General features: G+C 50.5%; 11 protein-coding genes across 11 annotated transcripts; 6 read left to right on the top strand and 5 right to left on the bottom strand.

Moving 5' to 3' along the window:
* Positions 1-228: 228 nt before the first annotated feature.
* Positions 229-1931, top strand: N7443_003354 (arylsulfotransferase family protein; the record flags this gene model as incomplete). Its single annotated transcript, XM_056883410.1, has 3 exons — positions 229-793; positions 842-907; positions 958-1931. The coding sequence occupies 3 exons, from the start codon at positions 229-231 to the stop codon at positions 1929-1931; spliced, it is 1605 nt and encodes a 534-aa protein (XP_056745251.1).
* A 2509-nt stretch (positions 1932-4440) lies between these two features.
* N7443_003353 (putative C2H2 finger domain protein) lies at positions 4441-5805 on the top strand (the record flags this gene model as incomplete). The annotated part of the gene is made up of 1 exon (XM_056883409.1): positions 4441-5805. The coding sequence occupies one exon, from the start codon at positions 4441-4443 to the stop codon at positions 5803-5805; it is 1365 nt and encodes a 454-aa protein (XP_056745250.1).
* A 1249-nt stretch (positions 5806-7054) lies between these two features.
* N7443_003352 (putative O-methyltransferase) lies at positions 7055-7831 on the bottom strand (the record flags this gene model as incomplete). The annotated part of the gene is made up of 2 exons (XM_056883408.1): positions 7055-7090; positions 7148-7831. The coding sequence occupies 2 exons, from the start codon at positions 7829-7831 to the stop codon at positions 7055-7057; spliced, it is 720 nt and encodes a 239-aa protein (XP_056745249.1).
* Positions 7832-8692: 861 nt separating this feature from the next.
* N7443_003351 (trafficking protein particle complex subunit 4) lies at positions 8693-9650 on the top strand (the record flags this gene model as incomplete). The annotated part of the gene is made up of 4 exons (XM_056883407.1): positions 8693-8710; positions 9013-9038; positions 9095-9217; positions 9278-9650. 4 exons carry the CDS (start codon positions 8693-8695, stop codon positions 9648-9650), a joined length of 540 nt encoding a protein of 179 aa, XP_056745248.1.
* A 245-nt stretch (positions 9651-9895) lies between these two features.
* N7443_003350 (proteasome regulatory particle base subunit RPN10) lies at positions 9896-10901 on the bottom strand (the record flags this gene model as incomplete). The annotated part of the gene is made up of 4 exons (XM_056883406.1): positions 9896-10450; positions 10507-10726; positions 10784-10822; positions 10876-10901. The coding sequence occupies 4 exons, from the start codon at positions 10899-10901 to the stop codon at positions 9896-9898; spliced, it is 840 nt and encodes a 279-aa protein (XP_056745247.1).
* A 205-nt stretch (positions 10902-11106) lies between these two features.
* Positions 11107-12308, top strand: N7443_003349 (uncharacterized protein; the record flags this gene model as incomplete). The annotated part of the gene is made up of 3 exons (XM_056883405.1): positions 11107-11239; positions 11302-11563; positions 11618-12308. 3 exons carry the CDS (start codon positions 11107-11109, stop codon positions 12306-12308), a joined length of 1086 nt encoding a protein of 361 aa, XP_056745246.1.
* A 350-nt stretch (positions 12309-12658) lies between these two features.
* N7443_003348 (uncharacterized protein) lies at positions 12659-13087 on the bottom strand (the record flags this gene model as incomplete). The annotated part of the gene is given in 2 exon segments (XM_056883404.1): positions 12659-13064; positions 13080-13087. The coding sequence occupies 2 exon segments, from the start codon at positions 13085-13087 to the stop codon at positions 12659-12661; spliced, it is 414 nt and encodes a 137-aa protein (XP_056745245.1).
* A 336-nt stretch (positions 13088-13423) lies between these two features.
* N7443_003347 (uncharacterized protein) lies at positions 13424-16872 on the bottom strand (the record flags this gene model as incomplete). Its single annotated transcript, XM_056883403.1, has 2 exons — positions 13424-15837; positions 15903-16872. The coding sequence occupies 2 exons, from the start codon at positions 16870-16872 to the stop codon at positions 13424-13426; spliced, it is 3384 nt and encodes a 1127-aa protein (XP_056745244.1).
* A 1250-nt stretch (positions 16873-18122) lies between these two features.
* On the bottom strand, positions 18123-21910 carry N7443_003346 (GTPase-activating protein LRG1; the record flags this gene model as incomplete). Its single annotated transcript, XM_056883402.1, has 5 exons — positions 18123-18554; positions 18616-19997; positions 20058-20711; positions 20766-21468; positions 21533-21910. The coding sequence occupies 5 exons, from the start codon at positions 21908-21910 to the stop codon at positions 18123-18125; spliced, it is 3549 nt and encodes a 1182-aa protein (XP_056745243.1).
* A 1288-nt stretch (positions 21911-23198) lies between these two features.
* Positions 23199-24941, top strand: N7443_003345 (ubiquitin-conjugating enzyme E2; the record flags this gene model as incomplete). The annotated part of the gene is made up of 8 exons (XM_056883401.1): positions 23199-23231; positions 23280-23313; positions 23358-23452; positions 23521-23542; positions 23588-23684; positions 23737-23748; positions 23798-23966; positions 24021-24941. 8 exons carry the CDS (start codon positions 23199-23201, stop codon positions 24939-24941), a joined length of 1383 nt encoding a protein of 460 aa, XP_056745242.1.
* Positions 24942-25336: 395 nt separating this feature from the next.
* On the top strand, positions 25337-26641 carry N7443_003344 (C-3 sterol dehydrogenase/C-4 decarboxylase; the record flags this gene model as incomplete). The annotated part of the gene is made up of 2 exons (XM_056883400.1): positions 25337-25912; positions 25979-26641. 2 exons carry the CDS (start codon positions 25337-25339, stop codon positions 26639-26641), a joined length of 1239 nt encoding a protein of 412 aa, XP_056745241.1.
* Positions 26642-26843: the final 202 nt, after the last annotated feature.

Below are 26843 nucleotides of genomic sequence, written 5' to 3'. Positions count from 1 at the left end.
CGCATATTCCAATGACGTTGACCAACTGTATATAAACCCTTAAACCCTGCGAATTCCTCTTCCGGTCGTTCCATATTCAAAATTACCGAGAATATACAACTTTCAAGGTTGAACGTGAAAGAACGATTCTTCCAGTGCAGAATACTCTCCTAAGGTTAATGTACCCTATGTTGCATACTGTAGATCTCATCATGGAAACTGATCCCTGCTCTAGTACTTTCCCGAACTATGAAGGTTCTTGAGACTGTTGCCTGCGCCGCCGCGCTGGTTTCTCTTGCGGCCGCCGATTGGCAGTTCAAGTCTCGAACGGATCTGGCGCCACCTCGGCTGAACATCACGATCCCGGCTACTAAGGATGTCGAAAAGGGCTTTCTTTTTGTGGCACCTTTCCCTGGCCAATGGACAGAGCCTCAGTTCCATGGACCACGCCAGGAGGGCCCGTACATTTTCCGCGATGACGGTGAACTCGTGTGGTCCGGGTACACGTACTATTCCATCTGGGCAGCCAACTTCCAGGCTGCTAAATGGAAGGGACATGACGTTCTGTTCAGCTTCGAAGGTGATCATAATCCTGCGTATGGTCACGGTCATGGTCATGCCACCATTCTGAATCAGCGCTATGAGACCATTCGTGAGCTGCGTGCGGGTAACCATAAACTCATGGATAAGCACGAGTTCCATGTTATTGATGAAAAGACCGCGCTTCTCCAGGTCTACCAGCCTATTCCGACCAATCTCAGTCGTTGGGGTGGTAGTCCGGAGCAGCAGTGGATTGTAGATGCCATCTTCCAAGGTATGTAGTGGGTGTGTCGCTGAGAAGGCTGTAAGCTGACTCCATCAGAACTGAACATTGAAACTGGCGAGTTGCTCTTTGAGTGGTCGAGTCTTGAGCATGTCTCCCCTGATGGTATGCAATGTTTTATGCTATAAAAGTCCATAAATACTGATTTTGAATAGAGGCTGTTCTCCCGCTCAATCCTGGCCAGGCGGGTGCGGGATATAATTCCTCTGATGCATGGGACTATTTCCATATCAACTCTGTCGACAAGGACGCCGAGGGCAACTATCTAATTTCTGCTCGTGACGCATGTGCAGTGCATAAGATCAATGGTACAACTGGCGAGATCATTTGGCGCCTGGGAGGTCTCCAGTCGGACTTTGAACTTGGTCCCAACGTGCAGTTCTGCTTCCAGCATCACGCCCGTTTCATTGAAAGGACCGGCGACGAAGAGATCATTTCTTTGTTTGACAACTCCGCTCACGGTACTGAAAACCATCGCGGCCATGAAGTCCATACCCATCCATTTTCCCAGGGCAAGATCATCTCTGTCAACACAGCCGACTGGACCGCCCAAATTGTGCAAGCATTTCAGCCTCCAGATGGCCTGCTTGCTAAATCCCAGGGCAGCACTCAACTTCTCCCCAATGGCAATGTCCTGGTCAACTGGGGCTCTGAAGGAGCTATGACCGAGTTCAAGTCTGATGGTACTCCGATCTTCCACGCGTACATGGACTCTGGTCTGCTCAGTGAAGGTGTCGAGAACTACCGAGCCTTTCGGTACAACTGGACAGGCTATCCCACAGAGGAGCCTGCCATTGTTGCCGAGAAGACTTCTTTGGGTACTGAGCTGTACGTATCGTGGAATGGTGACACAGAGACTTCCGCCTGGAGATTCTATGCCGTGACTGACAAGTATGGCTCTCGGTCATTCTTGGGCGAAGCGAAGCGCCAGGGATTCGAAACATCTTTCTTCGTATCCGGTCACTCCTATGATCATGTTGCCGCGGAAGCCATATCTGCTCATGGCCGTGTTCTGAGGACGACGCAAGCGGTCCATCCGCAGGAACAAGTCCTCCCTCCCGGTTCTGTTCTGCTCTCTGCGGAATCTTTGGATCGCGAGAACTGGAGGCAGGTTGTCCTGCAAGCCTAGTTCATCAATATGTCAGCCAAGTAGAGGTGAGAGCGAAGGGTAGATAGAAGGTAGCTTAAGTAGGCGAATAGAAGAAGATTGGCATATGGCGAGTGTACCACAAGTCATTGAACTTACCGCTGATAGGCATGCAATACGCCACTTATGCAAGCAAATCTATCTAACTCAAGGGCTAAGGCAGAACACAGTCTCTTATCACTTCAATGTGCCCAGGTCCCAGGCGCCTTCCATTTGCAAAATCATCCCAAAGATCTTTAAGGGCAGCTCCCAATTGCGAGATAGAGTCTTCTGTATCCTTTTCCACCAACATAAGGGGTGTTGCCAGGCCTCCCAGTTACCAAGCACAAAGGGAATATCGATACTGTGGCAAGCCCCTAGTGGATTCTCCGTAGCTCCCAAGTTAAAAGAATAAGCTGTCGATATGCCTCTAGCTCGCAGCACCTGCTCATAAAACCGCTGCGATGGCCGTTTGAAATAGCTGAAGGTGATATACCATGTCCCGAGAGACTCCAAATACGACCCAATGATTGGGAGATGCTGCAGGCCCTGCGGGCCCATCGTGCTTGCAAAAGGGCGACCATCGTGGGCGGTCCAACCGATGAGAATCGGGATGTTTTTGACAACTGCTTCGAGTTTCCGGTCAAAGCTTTGCTCACTTGGCAGGGGGTAGAACCCAAGTGCAGGTGTAAAGAGCATAACTTGCCATCAAAAGCTTCTTTTGGAGCGCCAACAACTCGTCTACCGACATCTTCTTGAATCTCGGGTCAAGAGCTGTTCTGCTCTTCTCGTAAACATAGGACAGTCCCAGTCCACTCCTTGAGCTCTTGCAATGGCGGACTGAGCAGAATAGCCTGACAAAATAGGCCTGTAGCACCCCCGGAGACCATCAAACAGATAATCGTATCCGCTCAGGCGAACTGTCCGACCACAGTGACATTGTCTGAGTTCCCACCAATTGAGGATATGTTAGACTTGATCCATTGCAGGGCTACAATCTGATCCAACAAGCCCAGATTGGCGGGCGCAATGCTTTTTAGTTCAATAGATCCGAATACGCCCAGCCTGTACGTGATGTGGACACAGAAGGTACCCCACTTAGCGAGATCGATCGGGTCCTAAATGATATCTTCCTCTTCACCTGCGTCCTCATTTTCGAAAGACCCTACTGCTGTGCGTTGTGGATCTTGTGGTGCTTACCTCAGCCAGCGTGTACAACTCTACCATAGCAATCGACTCATCCCGGAGTCGACCTGGGGGGCTCGATCTGCGCCATCAAAAGCACTGATCATTCCTTGGCATCAAATACTTCGATCGTTGTCACAGCATTAGGCTGATTAATGTTTACATGGGCTTCAACATTGTGGCTACGCTGTTCTTTTATTGGGTTTTCTGGGCCCTGAAAGTTTGGGAGCGCAAGGCATGAATTGACGCGTATTTCCAGAACAGGAATCAATTCATGATCTATGAAAATTTATACGTCACACTTTTTAATTCGAAGGTCCATGAATCAACTCCTCCTTGCCCCATGGCTCCGATAAATAGGCTTAGACTTCAACCGGGTGGCTGAAGCGGGCGGAGCCAAGGCCAAGTGGGCGGTCGTGGGGCCCAAGGTGTCACTTTCCATTTTTCTGGCTATCCCAATTGCTACACCCTCTTGTGGATAGTACACCTAGCCTATGGCACGTGAATCACTTATCCCAATATTTCCAGAGATAATCACGAATTTCTATTCATGGAGGACGATCACGGAGCAAACAGCTGCTCAGAAAAGAGGGACACGGACAACACATCTCCGCGGCCATCATTGACCTGTGGAGCCCAAGTGTCTGGCACGATCCGGTCGGTGATCTTCGGGCCAGGATCAATCCACCGTGGATCAGCACCGGGGAACAGGGAGAACGGGAGGGATGGGGAGGCTCGTGGGTTCGCAGTTTCTTCTCCATCGGGTTATGCGAGCCGCGTGCTGGTCTCTGCAACACTAAGCCAGCTCGTGTAGGCCTGTTAAGGGCCTACTAGAGTCGAGCTAGGGTCGGTTAGCATTGAGTCATGGCCCCGGGGGTTGCGGCCAAGGAAGATGCGAGGAAAAACGGGGCATGTTTGGGGTCCAAATTGCCCTATGTGGTAAAAACTGCGACCTCCCGAGCCAGTTGTTGCCCTATGCCGATCTTTCTCAGCTTCCAGGGCCTCTTTGCTATGACTTCTGCCCCGAGGAACAATTCTACACTAATTGCTAGGTGCATAACAGAGCTATTGCCCGCCCACAGACTCATGAATTTCTCGCCATAGCCCACTGACTAAGGCTTGTTGAGGCTCATCTCTCTCGGCCCCACAGATCCACAGGTTCTGGACGTTGATGTGTTTGATGGGATTCGTTCATGCTTTGCTTGATGCAACACTGGGGCCCGTCCCTAGGCCATACGGTACTCGATGGAACTTATTGCGCTTCTGATTTATCATTTATCTCCGGAGTTCCCCGTTTTCATTCTTCCCTGCCCTTCGTCCTTTCACCATGGAGTCCTACCCATCCTTTACGGAAATCCCTGTCATGCCCGTGTCGGGCATGACTGCTCCCACTTGTGGTGCCTACCCTATTCAACCTACCAGCCATACGTGCGTGACGCAGATGTCTCAGCCCCAGTTCCAACCTCTCTTGGATCAGTCCAAGCCTCTTGAGGCCTCTCCGACACCGCATAACTTGTGGAGCCGCGAAAAGCTGGGTTTGAACAGGGGTTATCTACCCGCGGATTACACTGTCTATTCAGAGCCCATCTCACTCTGGGACAGTGGCATTTCTATCATTTCCGACCCTCAGAGCCCCCACAGCAGTAACAGCAGCAGTGTTTCCGGTATGAACTACATCGCCTCTCCTCTATGCCAGCATGAGGAGTCTCCCATCACCACTGTCACAGAGCAGAGCGGGTTCCCGGCTCCTGGGGGTCTGGTTGATATCGATCCCTCGACCATGATACCCAGGTTGCCTATGTTCGACACTCAACCCAACCACTTGTCTCTCTACGATCACGAGCTTGACCGCTGTAGCGGCAGCCAGTCGGACCATAACGGGACTCCTGAACAGCAATGGTCCACTCCTCTCCCTAATTCCACGGCCAGCCCGAAAGTCGCACGCCGGTTCAAGAACCTATCCACATTCACCTCCATTTCAAAGACACGCAAGTCAAGTGAGCGGAAGTCGATGTCTACACAAAGCCGCATCCTCCGGGGAAGAAGTACGAAAAGTGGAAACAACAGTTGTCACGGAACACAACGGACGTTCGTCTGCAGCTTCGCTCCTTACGGATGCGAAAGTACGTTCGTCTCTAAAAACGAGTGGAAGAGGCATGTCACCTCGAAACATCTACAACTTGGCTTCTACCGCTGCGACGTGGGCAAATGCAGCGTGGACACACACCAGATCAGCCCAAACAACTTCGTGACACCCTCTCCATCTCCGAAATCAACCAGTTCCACCTCAGCCCCAGTTCAACCCAACGACTTCAACCGCAAAGACCTTTTCACTCAACACCTACGCCGAATGCACGCTCCCTGGCTCCAATCTGGTCGGCGACGAGCTCCTACAGAAGTCGAGCACGCAGCCTTCGAAGAAAGCCTCAATCAAGTTCGCCCACGCTGCTGGTACAGTCTACGCCAACCACCGCACCAAAGCCACTGCGGATTCTGCCAAGAGTTATTTGTCGGTGAAGGAAGCTGGGACGCGCGGATGGAGCATGTCGGGCGACATTTCGAGCGCAAAACCCATCTGGGCGAGGAGCTTGAAGACCTATTGTTACGTGACTGGGCACTTCGTGAGGGAATTTTGACTCTTACGGCTGGCAAATGCCGACTGACGCTCGCAACTACTTCTAGAACACCCTAATAGATATATTATTCGGTCTGTGTTTCATGTTGATATGCGCGTCTGTGGATTTTGGGGAGTTCCATCTTGGCTTTAACGATTCACATTTAACGATGAACGCGCTCTTGTTACCATCGAGTAATGTCAAAGATTTTATGATAATGAGAAGACCAATTTTACATATTTCAGATACATTCAATGTTAAGACTTCATATTTGAGAACTTGATGTGTCTTCATATAATAGTCCAAAATGTCACACCAGCTGATAAATGTAGGACAAGCGGCCATCAACCAACCCAGAAGTAAATCATCTCGGAAATCCTTCACAGTGACGGCACTGCACGAGTCGGTGAATGCACGGGGAGCGGAAAAGGCCCCGCAGGTCCTGTCGACGTCAGAACAGCATTAGTCGGACCATGCAAGCCAGGGGTTACGATACGCTGATTATCTGGCACTGGATCACACTTACTGCAGCTACCGGGTCTCAATTGAGAATTCCAGTTAAGTTGACTACATAGAATATTATTAAATACTTATACTCAGAAACTGGCGTTAGAACGGGAACGGGAAATCGCCATTTGTATCCTTGCTCCGAAGGCATCAAATCCGTGAAGCCCGAAGCGATCATGCAAGAGTTCGTACTCTCTGCCCAATGGTCAGGCCCCCTTTCCGTAGGCATTCTGGGCGGGGGCTGGCGTATTTCAGGGAATGAAACGTGGGATTCCCACCGGGCGGGACGAAGCGGGAATGTGGCTGTTGACATGACTCGCATCCCTGCTGCCAGCAAGATGCCGGAATAATCCGGCTTAGGAAAGCTTGCAAAGTACGAATTAGAGATATGAAGCGAGTTTGTACAGCTTGACCGTGAAATGAGATTAAGCATATCACATCTAGATTGAAGGATGCACTAGTGGAGTTGCCACCATAAGCTTGGCATTTAATAGGCATAGCCGCCATGTTCTAATTCTTCTAAGCCTCACAAGCACGCGCTCTATGGTTGAGCTGTTGGTGCAGTCAGTTTGTGGATTTTGATCCCTGCTACATCTAACTAAAAATATAGCCAACAATGCAAGGGCCGTCACAACGCTGGCCACGACATACAGCAAGATAGCCCTCTAGACAAGAATCTCCGAGTGAGTCGAGGAAGCTTGCTTTCAGTTGAATTCTCATTTCTGCGCAGACTGTATCAAACCCCGGAAGAGATTGTCGTGACATCGTGAAAATCCGCGCCCTTAGTGCTAAGACGATGCGCTATGATTTGTCTCGTGTTCAAACAGCAACAATGGTGCTAACCTCCACGGTGCTCTGCAATTCCGAATTAGCTATACTCCTTGAAGTCAGGTTCTCTGAGAAATAACTTACCGGCCGTCCAGGCTTGCTCGCCGTCTCAAAGGACTTGCTGTCGTACTTGACACCGCCATATCCTCCCGCCTTAACATACTTCAAGTAATCGGGCGCGCCAGGGAAATCAGTGTTATCTGCAATAGCGAGCGATCCAACATGAAACAACTTCAACTCCTCAATCAACTGCAGATCAGGCAGGTAGTACTTCTCCCAGTGATCGAAAAAGGCCATATCCACGCCGATGACCTTGCCTTCGGCATGCAACTTCTTCAGAGACTCGGATCCGGGTCCTTCCAAGACATGTACAACATCTTCAATTCCAGCAAGTTTGATGAGCTCACGGGAGAGGGCAACCATCTGGGGATCCATTTCAAAGGTATAAACATTCACATCCTCGGGCATATTCTTGCCATAGATATCACGAAGAATGGCACCCCATGCCACAGCCGATTTGCCAACAAAAGTTCCAAACTCAAGAATGGTCCGGGTAGAAGGCTGTTGAGCCAGAAGCTGCGCTTGCGCAACCTCCAGCTTCTTCTGGTTGAAAGTCATCATGTGTCCGACGTTCTCGGTGAAGGTATCAATAGCATGGGCCACAGCCCAAGGATTATTCTCGAGGTCGCTTCGAGGTTGGGAGAAGATGAACTCGCGCAGCTCTGCAGCGCGCTTGGCGAACACGTCTTGCATGGCCGGGGTAGTCATAATGCAATTTTTGCTTTGAAGTGACGGAGCAGAGGAGTCTGTGTAGGTAAAAGCCGAATGAAATTAGCATGAGACCGGAAAGCGAGATTGGAAGAGCCTAATGAGGATCTTTAAAGCAGCAGAGGTGACACTAGTTGGATTGAGAGCAGTGCTTCATCATCGGGGTTAACATCAACGCATGCGACTCGTGTGCTTGTGGGTCGGACTCATTTGTCTCCGAGCTCGTAGCCCCGCGATGGTCAGAATTCCTCCAAGGTTGTCATATCAGGGCGATTCCAAACATCTCTCCGTCTTGTCATACCATGTAGCTTAACACTCATAGGTCTCTATACATGCATTGTGCGCCAAGAATACGGGCATGATGGTATAGATCTCAATCCCGAAGTTGTCTCGGAGCGGCAATACCGAACGTCGGATCTGAGCTCCCGATCAGGATATTGACACCGGGTTTAGTGCCCTGCTAAGCCACTCCCGAGGTCGGTTTGGTCAGATTGGGATATGCACATCTATTATTCAGCGGAGTGAAAGAGGCCGAGACGATAGGTATTGGGAAGTGCTGGTATACTTGGAGACATTACTCTAGGAAATGTATTGCCAAGACTGATCGTGCCCAATGATCTCTAGGGACTTTCCTTTTGCTATGTCACTTCCATCTTCAGTTTTAACGTCACATAGTCGACTGCCTTCTTCTATATGACCAATTTATGTCTGTTTTGCCTGGTAGGCTTTCTAGTTTCCAGTGCAAAGGTGTTAAGGTGTGCACTTCGCTTGGGACAACCTTGAATGGACTAGATATATCTCACGCAGAAGTGGCCCCCTTGACTCCCCAGCAATGTTCATCTGTAAAGCCGGTGATAAATAATGGAATTCGTGGAAATAGTGGGAAAGCACATATGAATTGACAAACTGAACTAGTACTCATTTCATCGCTCTATAGCTGCGTAGTTGAAATCAAAACATTGAAGGGTCCAGCTCCGCACACGGGCGCGGAACCAGGAGCCCGACTTCCAACTCCCCGCGACTCCGACTTAGACATCAATCTCCAGGGCTCCAGGGCTTAACATTTCAACCACGCCAATTGCCAATCGCCGATCACTCCTCTTCGCTGTGAAGATAACTTGCTGTCTAGGCATGCTGCATACACAGTAGCGCCTCTTCTCCCTATCAGCCACGTTGTCTAGACCCCCGACACTCCCGACTCCATCATGTGCGTTCACCTTGCGGCGCATTATTGAATGCGCGACTGACCTTCTGTCTTACCAGGGCCGTTTTCTCTCTCATCATTATCAACAAGGCCGGTGGTCTGATCTACCAACGCGAGTTCCAGGCTGGCTTGCGCAAGCTTTCGACCAACGACTACCTCGTCCTCGCCGGTACCTTTCACGGGTAAAGTCGCGTGCAACCCCTGTATCTATCTTTCACTCACTAACCATGCCGATTACGCAGTGTTCACGCCATCACGCGCTCCATCACACCCAAAATTCCCCTCGCTCCGACCACGAACTCCCCCGCCGCCTCCCCCGGCACCAGCACGCCTGCGGCGTCAAGCTACAGCTATCCCAACCCTGGCGCCTCCGTATCAGGACTAGATTATCTCGAGTCGGACAAGTTCCGATTGACGTGCTTCCAGACGCTGACCGGCACCAAATTCCTGCTTTTTACGGACCCCATGACCGGCAATGTGGAAACCATCATCAACAAGATCTATGACTTGTATGCGGACTACGTGATGAAAAACCCCTTCTACCAACTGGAGATGCCGGTGCGATGTGAAGCGTTCGACCGACATCTGGGGGCGTGGCTGAGGGGGAGAACATAATCCTTGAAATGGGACTGGGATCATGACCTTACGACTACTGTAGACAATTTGTTTCTTCGCTTTACTTGGGATCTGGACAAAATCCACATCCCGACTTGTGCATAATACCAATCGCATCAATACTTCAACATTTCCGTCCCAGTAGACCGTTCCTACAAGAAGCTCTTGAGTACTGCATACAGGAACATTAAAACCCAAGTAAACGCCGGGTATGCATGACAGATCATTTCCACGGGGGATCGAATCTACGCAGTGTCCATCTTGTCATCGTCCTTCTTATCTTGACCGCTCGACTCGCCCTGGCCCTCTTCGGGGATATTTCCCAGCTCCGTCTTGCCCTCCTGGGAATCCTGGTCACGCTTCTCCTTCTCCTGTCGGTTCTTCTCTTCTTCCAGGGATAACCGCAAGGCAAACGCGAGCTCGGGATCGTTCTCAGCAGCTTCTTCGAAGTTGAATTCACCCGCATCGCCACCCTCGCCGCCTCCTGAGGCAGCGGCACCAGCCCCCTCACCCGCGAGGATGGGAGTCTGCTGGAGCTCCTCACTGAGGAGATGGGGACCCGGCGGGATGATGGCCAAGTAAGAACTCTCGCCGCTTGTCACATTATCCACAAAGGCTTCCAGCTTCTTGGTCTGGTCGGACTCGAGGTCACCGAATGCCACCACGTCGATGGAGACATTGTTCTTCTTCATCTTCTTGGCCAGCTTGACCAGAGTCTTCTCATCTTCATCGATTGGGGAGCAGGAGAATACGATAATTCGTTGCCGCTGGGACTTCTCGGAACGATGCTTAAGCGCCAACTAGATTGTTCATTGTCAGCATAGCCATCTCACCACGGCTTGGAAAGACCACTTACACCGGCGACCTGGATACTCGAGCTCAGATGGGATGTACCGTGAATCTTCGTGCGATGCAAACCGGCGAGAATGCTGCCGAAATCAGAGGTAAAAGTGGAAAGCACCTCGGGGCCCTTGCCGCCCATGCTCATAAGGCCGACAGCCGACTGTGGGTGTACGCGCATCTTGATGCTGTGGATGATGCTAACGGCATCGACTTGAGCTTGCCAGCGAGTTGATCTGCAAGGATTAGACAATGCGAAGACGGCAAAGAGGGCGAAGAGACGAGCGACTCACGTGTAGTCTCCGTTGCGACTGCTTTCGCTGTTGTCGACACTGTACGAGGGAATTAGCGACGCTGTTAGCTCGGAGGGGGTACCTTGACGAACATGATCATCGTTGCTTCGAGCGACATGATGGCGGCTTTGTGAGGGAAGGAAATGAGGAGATGCTGAGGTAGAGTCGATGTGTAAGGACGGCGGTGATGACGATGAGGTGAAGCTTGGATTCTGCCGATGCTTTCCGCCCGCCATGGTTGTTTGTTGTGGCTCCGCGCCTCCACCTCTTCTTGTTCCTAGATCTCTCGATTACTCCACCAATCGTCCTAATTCGATTACACAATGGCTACCTTGAAACGAAAGTCTCCTGAGTTTGCGGACGCGGCCGATGTCACGCCTACCGAACCTCCGGCCAAACGTATGCGTCTTACCCAAAGTCAGAAGCAGGCAATGGTCGACAACTTACAGCTTGAAAGTGAGTAGAATATGGCACTGTACGGGAAATTAAGGGCCATGGCAGTACTGACCGGTGGACAGTCACTGAGAGAGCTCGCAAGCTTCGCTCGCAATATGCCCTGCAGGCAAATGACCTTCGATCGCGCATTGAACGACGCGTCAACCGTATCCCCATCTCTCTACGCAAGGTCACGATGGGCGAGCTCCTCGACAAGCACTCTGGAATCTCAAACACATCACCCATCCGAAAAGCTTCACCTATCAAGGCTTTCCGAGCTCCTCCCAGCATCTCCATCGATCAGGCTCTTTCCCCCGCACGCGATAACCGATCTCGACGCACAAGGCAAGACAATCCACATTGACCAGCCAAGTCTCCTACTAACTAACATCTTTACAGCCATGATGATCACTACTCTGACAAAGAAAATGCTCCGGCAACGGGTGAACCTGAGGGTTTGAAGAACCCTAAGCGTCGTGGCAAAGCCCCTGCTGCTGGCAGTGCCTCGCGTGTTGCTTCCCAAGAAGTGCGAGCAAATGACAACCGCATTTTGTCCCCCAAGTCTCTGAACTCACGAACTTACCCACATTCTCCCTTCCGTGCCTCTCCCGAAAAGGGACAGCCGTCATACTTGTCACGCCCCACCTCTCCACTGAAACCTTCGAGTCCCCTGCGCGCAGGCGGTCCTAGTTCCCGCCCACGCGGTACTACCATCTCTACTGTGCGGGATAACTATCCATCCTCTCCAGCCAAGAAAACAACTTCTCGAGCTGCAACCGGCCCCCGGCCCGTCAGGTCACCTCTTCCACGTCCCGCCACTCGACAGGGAAATGAGCGCAAGAACAGCATGTCATCCACAGCTTCTTCGGGAACCACCGTCCAGAAACCAACTCGTACTGGTACCAATGCGAGGAAGGCAACCACAGGAACCGCCTCTTCCACGGCCAAGAAAGCCGCTGCTGCTCGGCCACAGGCTGCCTCTATGGCGGTGAAGAAAACCGCAACTACTTCTACAGTGCGCAAGACCACCGCTCCCGCATCCACAACAGAGGCCACGACCCGCACAAGAGCCCTGCGGAAGCGAGTCTAGACGTCTGTATCGAATTGACTGCCGCATACAAGCTCGGTGTTACAATGGGGGTGTTTTATTTTGAGCGGGCAATGTCTCCACCATGGACATGAAATTGAAAGGCGTTTTGTATCATTTTGGGCAGGAATCATAATAGGTGTTTGCTGTGTCTGTGGTTTTGCAATTTGGTTGTTTTGGACTATCTACGCAAGGTCATATCCTTGATTACTTTCAATGCGCACGTTGTATCCAAGTCTTCAACATCCACACGCATCCATGTAGATATTCAAAGTAGGCATGGTTGCGACCTGTGTAGTATCGGTATCAATTGCGAATGTGTCTCTGAACTGCGGCCCGTAACAGAATAGTTCCTAATGAAGATCAAGGACATTCGCATCGCCGATCTCCATTTCATTCGCTTGGCTATTGCCCAAGGGGGCAAGAGCGAAAATTTTCTCTTCTTCCGCGCTTAAAGATTGACCACGTAGCTCTGTTTCCCGCCGTTCTTGTCGCACTGTCCGTTCAACTTGTTGTCTCCCAAGCTCGGCCAATTCTATCTGTCGATATCGTTGTGTTGCGAGAGTTGGCGAAACCACACGCCCTTGTGACGAGGGTGAAGGCCGCGCATAAAGCTGTGCATCTAGGTGGCTGTACCTATTGAGCGAAGTCTCATCCTCCATAGCTAGTGACAGTGCTGCTTGCTCTGCATTTTCAAGAGGTGCCACTAGGCTTAACCCATTTAATGATTCAATCGAGCCTGGAGGGCGTCGAGTGAACCTACTTGAAACATACCATGGCATGATCACTGCAAGGGTGCCACAAGACTTTAATGATTTTGAAATGTAACTTACCGGATGTCGGTTTGCCGAGGGATTTTTCTCTCGGACCTAATTATCAAGATTATTCATACTTCGGAGCAAGCAGCCTACAAGGCGTTTTCGTAGCGTCTACTCTTAGAATTGAGCTCGACTTGACCCTCTGGAAGCATCTGTATAATCTTATTGTGTCCACAGCCAGGAGCAACCTGCAGAGCAGTGCCGTGATCTTCAGGTCGAATATTGACATTGGCTCCGTGATTTAACAGCATCCGTACAATCTTATCGCTTCTACATCCACAAGTAATTTGTAGAGCAGTGCTACACTTGCCTATTTTGCCCATCAACATCAGATCCGTGATCTTCTAATATCTGCACGATATTGTCGTGTCCTCTGAAGCAGGCTGTTTGAAGAGCAGTGCCGTAGTATCCACCCCCTGTATCGATATTAGCTCCACCCCCTAATAGCATCTGCACAACCTTGCTATGTCCACGGTCACACGCGGCATGTAGAGCAGTGCCGTATTTCCCACCTTGCGCACTGACATTAGCTCCGTTTTCTAACAACATCATCACGATTTTGTCGTGACCGTTAAAACAAGCAGCCTGCAGAGCACTGCCATACTCAAACTCGTCACACCAAGCGTTCCAAGAATTGGTATCAGCTCCGCCGTCTAGTAGCATCTGTACAATCTTGTCGTCGCCTCCGAGACAAGCAATTTGTAGGGCAGAGCCGTAGTACCCATCCGGCGTATTGATCTCAACTCCGCTCTCTAACAGGATCTGCACAATCTTGTCGTATCCACGGTCACAAGCAACCTGCAAAGCTGTGCCAAACCCTTCAACATCAGTATCGATTTTAGCTCCGCTATCTAACAGCACTTGGACAACTTTGTCGTGTCCTCCAATGCAAGCAGCATGCAGGATAGTACCGTGATCACTATCAGGAGTATTGACGTCGGCACAGTAATTCAGCATCAGTTGTACAACGTCGTGGTGCCCATTAAATGAGGCCCACTTTAATGGGCATGATCCTGTGCTATCTGCTATATCCAAAATAGTCTCGTCTTCGCTAAGTTGCCGCTGGATCACTTCCAAATGCCCGTTGAAAGCCGCCAGATGGATCCCATTCATTGTTGGCGCCCCGTACGGACCCATTGCCCTCCAGAATAGAGGAAACCAAAGTGAAAATCGCTCGGTAGTGGTGTTGTAGAGTTGATACAGCAACTCGTTCTCTTCTGAGTCCAGAGCTGAGGTCGAATTTCGCACATGATCAGGCCAATATACCGCTGAATATTCGAGAAAATTTCCAGAATTAGAGCATTTATAGGCTTCATTGTTCTCCAAATCCTCCATCCACAAGTATCTCAAACATACCCCAGCCATTTGGCCCTCGATAGCGTTTGAGCTAAACGAGTAGCCAGAAAATAGATAGTCTGCAGTTTCTGTTCTGAGTAAAAACTCTCTCGCTGTCTGATGAATCAGGTAAATCTTGGAATTGTTGGTAAAAACAAATAGACCGCATAGCTGTCGTATCTTTTTATCCAAGTTATTCGGGTCGAGTCCAGCCTCCGCTGCAGTTTTCGAATATGGAGAGATAGCTATACCTAGCGCCATAGCCATCTCTCGTATAGTCAAAGGACGTCGTGACGCGAGAATAATTCGTAGGATCTTTACCACCGTACCTATCTGCTTGAGTGGGACTCGACTGAGAAGATTCCTGTATGCCGCGTTCACAGAAGTCGGTATCAGTCGGATTGATTCCTTAGCAGGCCGAAGGCTATTCTTGAAGGTTTCCTGAATGTCTTCTATGGCTAAATGTAGCCAAAGATATGTGCGGTGGTCCATTTGAAGGAGTCGTTCTTCAAGTTGCTGCTCTATAGCCGAAGGTAATCGTGCCAATTTAGCTAGCTCTCGAACTCTGACCTTCACGACTAGGTCTATCTCCGCGTGAATTCGATCATTTTCCTCCTCTCCCTTGAGGTGTAAGCACGGGAAAGAATCCATGATCACTCGAAACTGATACTGGATATGATTGTAGGGGCGACTAGTTACTAGGAATCTCAACCACTTTTCCTGTGTTGATGAATGCGACTGGCAGTAAAAACTTTCGAGCTTCTCAATTAGCCGGCCTTGATCAGGATCGCAACACTCGTCAAGCGCATCAAGGACACAAACGGTCTTGCATGATGTCTCAGCTGATGTTACTATAAGAAATATCCGCCAAAGCTCGTCGGCTTCGTGCTGAAGTCTCTCTCCGTTCTTTTCCCACGAAGGTATTGCATAATGTAGAAGATCAGGACGTTGACAGAAGAACTGATGAAGTATTGCACATAATGCGGTAGCAAGACTATTCTGTTCATCGTTATCCTTAAAAAAGAAGTGACATATTATCACCTCCGATCCGGTCTTCTTCAAGTGGTCATCGACGATAGATTTGGCGAGGACAGACTTTCCACAGCCTGGGTCGGCTGATACCCAGAGAAGATCATTGCGGCAGCTCTTCGACCAACGGACGTATTCGTCACTATTCGAAACCCACTGACAGGTTCCTTCTGCCCGTTTTGGATTGATGTTCTTTTGCTCCGTGTAATTTGCGATTTTGAAAACTTGGTGGCATCTCTGCTGCTGATCTGTCAAAGCGCGAAATTTCTGCTCCTGATAATGTTGTTCTCGCTGACTGTATACTCGGTCTAAGCGCCGATTAGTGGCTTCAATTTCTTCTTTGAGTCCCTCTGTATAGAATTATATAAGTAACAAATCTTACTTTCAAGGTAAAATTATTGAAGAATGTACTTACTGCATTTGTCGACCACTAAATCCTCTTGCGACACATGACCAATAGGTACGTACTCTAGTAGCTCTTTAGCATATGATGCTGCTGCTAAGGCTGCATATCCTTGCCACTGCTTGTTCTTGTGCATATCGGCATAATCACAGATACCGCGGATAACAATGCAAGGGAAGTCCACCATCAAGCCGGCTGACTCCATTTCAAAGCATAATGCTCCAGTAGCTAGCCTAAGCTGTTCGCGCGTATATGCATCCTTGATAACAGCATTACCAGATGCAATAACGCCATAGTGGGTTTGTGGATTACTAGTGTCTCGTTCACTGCGTGTCTCTTCCCATTCTGCTAGGCATCTATCGCAGTTATTCGCAGTCTTAGGATGATTATGTTCAAGTTTGAATAGCCGGTCCTGTTGTGGTCGGCCGAAGTTTTTCTGGGTACGTGTCGTTCTACCGATCGCCTTAAGAAGATATCCAGGATAGTCAGGTTCATCCGTAAGCTCAGCGGCCCTCAACGAGTTGATTGCTGTCAATAAAGCCCTAGGTGGGCTATTGAGAGAGCCAATACGATGAAACTCTCCTCTCGCACCGACCTTCCCCATATCATATTGGAGTACTCCGCCAGAAAGGCCTTCAGGGCAGCTAATCACAACATCGCCGAGCCGGATATCATAAGTAGGCGACGGGATTCCACCCCCAACACCGACCATCAAACCAATGCGGAAGGATTTTGAAAAAGTGCGAACCATGTTGTTTGCGACAGTCGTGGCCGACGTAGTTCCATATTGGCCGCCGGGGAGACAGGCGATCACGACATAGTGTTTGCCAACTCGACCTAAAGTATAGGTATTTGAGTCATTTTGATCTTGCACATCAAGGATGCCAAAATGTTCATCCAGCATTTCCTTGGCTGCGGCAGCCTCAATCGGTAGGGCGCATATCCAACCGATCTGAAACGTTTCTCGTGGGGGACAAGCCATTTTAGGCTCTGGTTCACTGAATCTAGCGAGGTATGGAGCGATAATGCTGGAAGAGAATTCAAATGCCAGCAGTAGCGGCTGAGTAGAGTATCACTTCATGGGGACGGGACAAGGAGCCGTCTCGGCCCCCAAAGCTCAGCCTCATGCTGGACACAATGTACAGTAGCGGAGGCGGCAAGAGATAATCTGCTATTGGCTATGGGTCGAGTTACCACAAACCCGGACAGGCCACGAAAAGCCAGCCGATTCATAATGACCAAGAATCTCATATCGCGTGGGTAATCTCATGTTTTGGAAATTCTACGAGACAAAATGTGAAGGTGATCAGTTCAACACCATTGCTGACTAATCCAGAGTAGTTTGCCATTTCATGTTAAATGTGGAGGCCCTTACAGTTGCGCTTGAGGTTGAGCATTACTTTCGAATGTTGTTGATTTCTAGTTAGTGTTGTACGCCAAGATAGCGCCCTGCAAATCTTGGATGATTTTCCAAACTTGCAGGACCAGCGACACGTTACAAAAGCTCAGAGTTAAGAAAGACACCAAACGGATCCAATACAAGGCGGAGAGGCAGGTAAGCCGGATATAAGAAAATTTGAAGAGTTCAGCACGGTAAAGTAAAAGCTACATTGGAACTCAGCACAGGTATCATTGCAATCATGCTGATTGACGAGCAACAGTTGAAAAGAAAAAAAGAAAATCGAAATGAAAACAAGATCCATGACCCTATAGCGCAAAGACCATCGGACAAAAGAAGGTAAAGGGAATAAAAAACCAAGAACCAACGAGGACTAAGGTAAGACCCGGAGCCTGGTCCAAGCAAAGAAGAGACACTTCGCATGCTCAATGGGGGAATGGGAACAGTCCATTGAAATGGAATATGGGTATGACTGATCCGCAGAATCAGATGCAAGGATAATAAAGAAAAACACACACAAAAGAAGGCCTCGTAGAAGAAACGGAGGACCACAGCAATCAATCACAGGACCAATCAGCTCGCTGATCACTTTTCAGAATTTAAATGTAGGAGAGGATGGAAAGAAGAGAATTCCGTCAACCAAGCCTGTCAGTCGAGATGAAAGAGATGAAAGGGAAGAAAGAACGCTAAAGACAAGCCCCCATAGGAAAATAAAAAAAGTACACCATGGGCAAAGATATGGCGCCAGGTCAGTTGATGCAAATCAAGGTTCATCGAGAAATGGTGTATCGGTATTGTAACTGTGCATGAAGGAAGACAAGAAAACCGATAATCTACCCAGTGACGCCCATGGCACCAGGACTTGGACGAGGTCGGTAGGGAAGATTTTGGCTTTGACCTTGGTTATCGGACGCATTTTGTTGACTGCCATTGCTGGCACTGCGCTCACGACTGTAGGACGGTTGGGGCGGCCCAAAGTCGCTGGTGGAGTGAGCATGGCCACTAGGTCCAGCAACATGGCGAACCGAGCTTTGCATTTGCCAGGCAGCGTCCTGGGAGGGATCGGTCTCGATCCTTGCCGAGGTTGGGGTGTTCTGGTTGTTGCGGTTGGATGGAGTGATGGTGAAAGTCTCCCCGCCATTCTCGGGCCGGAAGCTTCCCCGAGCAATATCTCCGTACCGTTTCAAGATCTCCTTTGTCGTCACTTCGGTATTTTCCTTGAAGAGAGTTGGATCGCTTAGGACAGATTGCAAATCCTCCGGGATCTAGGGACAGAACGAATTAGCTTTTGAAATACGCAGAAGAGAATTGAGGCTGCCAACTCACCTCGCACATTGTATCGTTATACGTAATCAGTGCATTCACTGCCTCAATAGCCATGAAGCTTTCATCCACCGTGCTGTTCTTGGCATTAGGATAAAGAATGTTCGGTGTCATAACAGTTGCGAGATTGTGGATGTCCATCTTGCTTCCAGACTCCTCATCCACATGCGAGAAGGACGATGTCCAGTTGAGGAAGGTGAAGAGAACCTCCATCGTATCGCGATGGGCTTTAGGGAGAAGACAGCAGGTCAGATGAAGGATACGCTTTTGCTTATCAGGATCGGACAGCTTTTGCGCCGCAACAAAGAGGCGGTGCAGTTTGAAGGTCATGAGTGGGTCGGGCATTTCACGAAGGAACTTCTTCAAGAGTGCCGCGATCTGCACAGGGCCCTCCTTCGACATGTCCACTTGGTCATATTTGGTGTCAATTAATTCGGAGATTTCCTTGAGTCGGCGGATGTTTCCATTCTTTCGGAAAACACCCTCGACGGACATATCCATTTGACGCATGGCGGAGACAGCGTCATCCACAATGGCCGGAATGCGCAAAGCTCCAGGACCAACGCCGTGGCTAGACTCGGTACCTTCCTTCTCGACTAAGTAGTCCAGAGAAACACCAAAGACCCCCTTCTTCTTGCTAGCCTTCTTATTTTCTTTGAAAGCACGACCGAAAATGTTCCAGATGGTCGGTTTGCGAGACTCGATAAGGGAGAGCAGTTCTTCCATGGTGAATTGGCCTTCCAATAACGGCTCCATGGACAGAACAGCGACATGGCGAACAATGAAGTATTCCAAAGCTGTAAGCTCAGAGAAGTATCGCTTCGTACGGCTCGTGGGCTCCATGATCATGTCTAATCCGGCTCCGGATAGACCACGTTGATGTCCAGTTCTGTACCTAGGCATTGGTTCTCGGGCGTCCACCAGCTTGGTGCCGGCATGCCGATAGGCATTGGGTCGCTGTTCCTTGGCCTGTTCGGCTGCGACAATGCGAGGAATGTCGTCTAGAGTAAGAGCATCCTGAGCTCCAAATGTCAAGTCTTTGACCATTTCCCCGTTGGCATCTTTCTCTTCAACAATTTGAAAACCTGGACCACGAGGGTCGCTACCATCGTGTCCGGAGGATCCAGGACGAGTCGCACTTCGACCCTCAGGACCGTCGATGATTCGAGACGCGCGTGCCCTCTTATACGTTGTGGATAAAGTTCGTTCATTGCGGATGGAACGCAGACGACGCATTTCACCAACGGTCTGTTCGAGTGACGATTCTTGGATGCTTTCGCGATTACCGCCGCTATAAGATTGAGAGCGCGTATTAGACCGTCGGAACTCACCAGGCTGGACCCGGAAGCTCTCCTTGTTTTCGTTATCTTTGAGATTAGGATCATCTATGAAGGGAGTCAGTGACGTTGCAAAACCCGCTGAGTGGAATGCAAGGAAAAACAGACCTGAAGATTGTGGAATGGTTCCTCCAGCACGAAGGACGGCCAGAAGTCGGGCGAGAGCGACTCTCAGAAGGAAAACGAATTGTTGCAACTTCGAGACCTCAATAAATCCACCTTGAACACTCGAGTCCAGGTTTTGTTGATGGGCACATGTCGAGCAGTAAGTGCGTTTTTCATCTGCACACCACAATGCATCCGCCAATGCAACAGTCAAGTCCTTGTCACATGAGGAGCAAGACAGATGAGGTGGCTTCAGATGCCATCGCTGTTCTCCAGACCGAACGCATTCGTCATCGATGGGCTCTTTGCACGAAATGCAGCAATCCGAGAGCTGATCGGCCAAACCCTCAACTCCAGCAGTCAGGTCAACTGATTCGTTTTCATCTTCCGGCGGAGCAAGTCCTTCAATATCTAACAGGTGCGCCAGAAAATCATGTAAACCATCAGCTGCCGACTTTTCACGTTCGAGCTTGAGGGCGCCTTGGAGACCGATACGAATGAGAAGCTTGAGATAATGGGCGAGACCAGTAACCAGGGAAAGAAGCTCTTGGGTGACGCCAAGCTTCCGAACTCCAGTCTCTTGCGTCTTCGACAACAAGGCAAAGAATGCAACAATCTTCTTGCAGAGAAGTTTGGCTTCGCGGCCGTAGGATAGTTCTAGAATTGCACGTCAGCTATGCTCGAAGCGCGAGAATATCTCGTCGAACTCACCCTTGACTCCCTGTGATTTAATGAATACAGCCAATTGGTCGACTGCAGAAAAAAGAACCTCCACATGGGCAATAAACCTCTTGGCCACGAGGACACCATCAATATAAGCTCCGTTGCTCACATGGAGGAGCATGTCGGAGATGCATGCCGCTGAGGATTCTTCGAAGGTGGAGAGAGTGCTCCAGATATTGTAAACCTTCTCTTCCATTGTATCTTCTTCCTGACGGATGTTCTCACGCTCCTCAGTGGTGGCATCAACATCAACAGGAGGTGGTTCCCAGGTTTGGCCAGCGGGAGAGAGCCGGACATTCCAGAACTTGTGAATCATGTAACACTCGGGGTGCCAATGCTGATTTTGACCGTTACGGCAGATCTCAACGAATTGTTTGAGAATTGCAGTATGACAGCCGTGGCATCGCTGGGCAAATTGGGTGGAATAATGGAAGTGACAGTAGACCTTTCCTTCATGTTCGTAATATGAATCTTGAGCACCGAAGACAGTAGGACATACAGAGCAAGTAAAATGCTCAATATGATATTTGCGATCCAAGGCTGTGATATAGGAGCCACGGAGTGCACCACCACAATCGTGGCAAAGGAGACCCAAGCGGCGGAAGTAGTCCTTTTCACAAAGTGGGAATTGGCAGCTGCCGTCATCGGAGTCGACTGGGAAGAATTTGGATGCGACAATTTCCCCACAATCCTATGCTGTGTTAGACCGCCGTCCAAAAGTTCAGTTTCAACCACACGTCAAAATCTCCACTTACCTCGCATTTGAAGCATTCCAGGTGAAATGTGCCTCCAAGCGCTCGCACGAACTGACCGGTCAACGGCTCATTACACTTCTGGCAAAGTCGTGATGAGCTTGGTGACTTGTTGGGTCGACCATTGGGGCGCGATCGATCACGGGCATTGGAGCGATCCCTGTAGCCGGGTTGCTCTGGTTCCAACCCCCGACCTGCGCGGTCATCCTGGCTGAGCGGGCTATTTCCTGCAGTGCGCGTGGTGGGCGAGTCGAACGGGATCAAGCTGTCTTCGGGGGAGGTGGGTGTGTTTTTCTGGTAACCGGCTCCGTATCCCGAGGTGTTCAGCATCGGGGTCGGCTTGCCTGCGACCAGGCTGGCCGGAAGTTCACCGGGGGGCATGTTGGTCCCCCGTCAGAAATCAGGAGCGAATGGCGAGAGCGACAACGCGACGAACGTAGCATGCAAGGTAATTCAGGGCGAGACGCAGAGGTCAATTTTCGATTCCGGGGAACCCAAGGAGCAGATCGCAGCGTATTTTAGAGAAAAGATCGAGCGCGTACTGTTCGATCCTAGAGTCGATTTGTTAGAATGGGGCCTGCGGCAGTGGTGGGTAGCTGGAATCGCCGTTCAGCTTTCACTCACCTTCACGCCATGTAGTCACAACACGCGGGGGAGAGGCGATAGCAGCGGCAGGGGACCACGGATTTCACGCGAAAGGCCCCGATAGATATGAGGCTCGAGATCGAAAATATTGAGAAGGAGAGTCCAGTGCGCAGACGGGACGCGGGGAGGGGGGCCAAAGGGTTCGAGCTAAGCTGAGCGGGCGCACGCTAGGACAACAAGCTGAAGAGAGCTGGACAGCAAACAACCCCCGGGGAAAAAGCAGTACAGAAAAGGAAAAAGAGGGGGATGAAGAGAGGAATGGAGAATGGAGAATGGAGAAGGATCGGGCATTTGCACCCAGTTGCCCCCCTAATCGGAGTCCCTGGGTCACGTGGGTTCACCGCTTAACTCGACTTTCTTTGGATCTTTCTTTTTGTTTCGTGTCTATGGGTCTATTGCTGGTGAGGCATTGCCGTTGATGTATTTCGGGCTATTCCGAGGCCATCCTAATTTACGAGGTTGATCAGTGATCACCCATTCCCTTCTGTGATTGTGATGGTGTACCTGAATGTCCCTGTGTGCCGTCCCCGCCGAACCACACGGCGCTGTCCATGGATACCCGCTGCGCTTTTTATAGCACTCAGATGCCACGCACATTCTCTATGTCGGCCGCATCTGAAATCTGCACAGATACTAGAAAACACAGTAGCCCATTCACGGCCCCGTAGAGAGTCAATCAATGAGCCCAACCAGAGTCTGCCAAGGGCCAACCACGGGCCCCAGACGTCATTGGAAGGTTGACATGTCAACCCTTCATTGTGATGGCATAACCGTTGGAACCGTCCTTGCACGACACAGAGCCAAAAGTTCAGTGCAATGCGTGAAAAGTCAAGTGTCCAGAGGTCAATCCTGACAAATCAAAGAAGAATATAATCGAGTCGCCCTTGACGTTGCTGCTTCATCTTCACTTGTCTTGTCACATTCGCAGTATGCCCTTCACCTTCCTCAATATCTTGGCTTTTCACTCTCCTCAATCTGCACTGGTTGTAACGGCACCTCACTCCACAGCCACAATACCGCGATCATGGCAGACCAGTCTACAATACGCCTGATGCGGGTGAGTATATGAGACCCTGAATCAAGTGACTTGACTGACCTGTGACAGGAGCTGAACGCGCTCGAGAGAAGTGACCAACTGGGTGAGCCAAACTCGGAAATCCGCATCGGCCACTAATTGTGACAGCGATGACCGTGCACTATAAAGAAGAAAATGTCCGTGAGATCAGCGCCTTGCTTCTGGGTCCCCCCGGCACACCATACGCCCTCGGCTTCTACGAGGTAAGCGTTCATGGGGCGGAAGACAGGACCCCTGCGAGACGCAATTTATATTGACCCGTTTTGTCTAGTTTGCTTTTTCTTTTCCCAGCGGTAAGTTCATAATCCTGGAATGAGCGAGTGCCTGACCGCGAATAGACTACCCTGCAAGTGCACCCACAGTTCTTATCAAGACCACGAACCAGGGCAAAACTCGTTTTGGTCCAAACCTTTACGCTACCGGCAAAGTCTGCCTGTAAGTCTTCAACTGCTCTGGCGACAAAATCCGACATTAATCTTCCAATCAGCTCGATATTAGGGTACGCATGACAGCTTGCGACACGGAGTCTGTCTAACCATCTTCGATAGAACCTGGCACGCTTCTCATGGCGAAGAATGGTCTGCAGCCCAAGGGCTAGAATCGGTGTTGTTGTCCATCCAAAGCCTGCTGTCTGCCACGCCCTATTTCAACGAACCGGGCTACGAGGATCATAACAAGGCATCCGACAAGCAAAACATTGAGTTTTACAATTCCAAAGTAAACCCCCGTATATACCTCACCCATTGTTTACCGCATATTAATGAATAGCAGATCCGGCACGAGAATCTCAGACTCGCAGTCATTCAGCCACTGGAGGAAGCGCTGGGCCTGATAGCCCCACAGTCAAATCCCTATCGCCCCAGGCTCAACCACTCGCAAGCGATTAACCCCAAGGTCTCGATCGAGATCCCAGAGGGCCCCGAGAGTGAAAATCAGCCTGTTCACCATGGGATAACCCGAATGACAGGCCCCTTTGATGATTTCCGCAAGCAGCGATTTTTATGGTACCTCGAACAGTACAAAGAAGCAGTCCAGGAAGGCGTGGAGAAGGAGGTCTTCAGACACGGAACCAAATTCCCTTGCGTGTCCTTCGAGTTTGAAAGCAACGCAATGAATGGTGAATGGGACTACCCAGATCTTCAAAAGCGAATGAATGTGCTCGAAACCAAAATCCTGCAAGAGACTTATGCGTGGCCAGATGGGGGAAAGAAGCTTGCTGAGGAGGATGCGGGGATTGCCGTGAGCTTGCGCGCACAACATGAACAGATTGTGTCAGGACTCGCGCGTCGCGCGGACTCCATTGTGGATCTGACTATGGTGGACGATAACCCGTTTCTGTGGAAACTTGTCTACTTCGGTCGTCCCATGACGCAGTACGATGGAGGCATCCTCAACATCAAAATCTATATCAGTCCTCGTCACCCCGTGGAGCAGCCACGAGTGTTTGTCGAAACACCTCTGTTCCACGTACGCGTATCCACTAGGAAGGTGTTGATCTACCTCCCAGCACGAGCTGAAGAGATGAGTCGTCACATCGATGGCATAATTGCTGCAATAGAAGAAGATTTCCCGCCCTACAATCCGCTGATGACCGTCAATCAAGAAGCAACGAAACTGCTCTGGGGTTCAAAGGACGAGCAGAAGCGGTATCACCGCAAGCTGCGTCGGTCGGTTGAGGAGAGTGTTGAGTAAGTACATTGGCCGTTACCTGAGAAAGCTCAGTTGACAATGGGTTCCACAGATACCTGTGAAACGGTCCAACCAATTTGCATTTTCACCGTAAAATCTAGTTCTTCCAAGAGTTGCTCGGTGCATAGTTTCTCTTCGTTCGATATAGAGCATAATACTCGCAGTCGGGGAGAAAAGTGCTACAAATATCAAATACCATAAAGTCCAAAAAATGAGTTATTTCTCGGTGAAAATGAACGTTAAAAGCAGGGAAAAGATCGAGCCGCAAAGGGAGGATTCGATATTCGATATTCGATATACAGCGCGGCCCCACAGTCTTATCGTCAGCTGATCTGGCCCCCCCCGAGCTCCCCTTTTCACTTCAATCTCGTCCCCGTTCTCTCCACTCCATCGTCAAAATGTCTGCCAAAAAGCGTACGCTAGAACTCGGAAATGTCCTGGTGGTGGGAGGATGTGGTTTCCTGGGATGGCACATTGTCGACCACCTTCTGAACTTCCCCTCCGAGTCCGATGCCAGCGTCGCATTGCCGAAGCCGCAGGACGATGCGCGATTCGACTTCCCAACTCTGGGCTCTCGCTACCCAGACTACAAGGCCAAGGTGTCCGTCGTGGATCTGCGCACATCCATCAACCGCTTGCCGGGTGCGACCTACTATGATGGTGACATCACATCGGTGGACTCCATGATGGAGGTCTTCAGCGCCGTCAAGCCCGACCTGGTCATCCACACTGCGACCCCGTCTGTTCTCGATGGTAACAAGCCACTGCTGTACAAGGTCAATGTCGAGGGTACCCGCACCCTTCTCCAGGTTGCTGGTGGTGAGCACGGCGACTGGGGTGGCAAGTGCAAGGCATTCGTCTACACCAGCTCCAGCTCAGTCGTGCACGACACCCAAAGCGATTTGATCAACGTCGACGAGCGCTGGCCCTTGATCCGCGGCAAGTTGCAACAGGAGTACTATTCTGAGACTAAGGTAAGTCTACGGCCGATACTTCCCAAGTCCATCCTTCACTTCGCCTGCTAACGCCCACCCCCACAGGCCGACGCCGAAGAAATCGTTCTGAAGTACAACCGCCAGTCCCCCACGAACATGGTAACCTGCGCCGTACGCCCCGCTGGAATTCACGGCGAGAAAGACACGACCGTAACCCACAAGATTCTCGAGCACGGCGCGAACGCGTCAAACACAGTCCTGAAGCTGCAACTCGGCACAAACGACAATCTGTTCGACTTCACGTATGTCGGCAACGTGGCGTACGCACACATGCTCGCCGGAGCGCGACTACTAGCCACGTATGACCGCTACGAGAGCAATCAGGGTGGGCCCCTGGACCACGAACGCGTGGACGGTGAAGCCTTCAACATCACCAACGACTCGCCGCTGTACTTCTGGGACGTGACGCGGGCCATGTGGGCGCTCATCGACCGGGTGGTTGAGCCGCAAGATGTGTGGTCTCTGCCAGAAGGCCTGATGTTGTCTATTGGTGGGCTGGCAGAGTCAGTTTTGAGCCTGTTTGGAAAGACTCCTCGTCTGACGCCCCGCACTGTGCGGTACTCCTGCATGACTCGTTACTACTCTATCGACAAGGCCCGTATGCGTCTTGCTTATGTGCCAGTTGTTCCGGTGGATGAGGGTATTGCGCGTGCCGTTGGCTATGTTGTTGAGAAGCAACGCCAGGACGCAGGTAAGAAGGGTTTGTGAGGGGGACTTGGAAAAGTATTGTCTATACTGTAATAATAGCAGGGCCGCTGCTCTGAGCAATGTTATCGATACACCCATGGATCAGGCTGTAACCGCAATCTTCATTTAATGGGCATCATGCCACGTACTACCGGGCTTTACATGCAGAAACAGTCTTGTCCTGCAATGCATCCGGCTGCCGGTAGACCTTTGGAAAGCCTAT

Source organism: Penicillium atrosanguineum (genome assembly GCF_028827265.1).
Source record: "Penicillium atrosanguineum strain IBT 20685 chromosome Unknown utg000002l_segment0_segment0, whole genome shotgun sequence".
Lineage (NCBI taxonomy): Eukaryota > Fungi > Ascomycota > Eurotiomycetes > Eurotiales > Aspergillaceae > Penicillium > Penicillium atrosanguineum.
The sequence above is the reverse complement of the archived record's forward strand: the minus strand, read 5'-3'. Positions and strand labels throughout refer to the sequence as shown.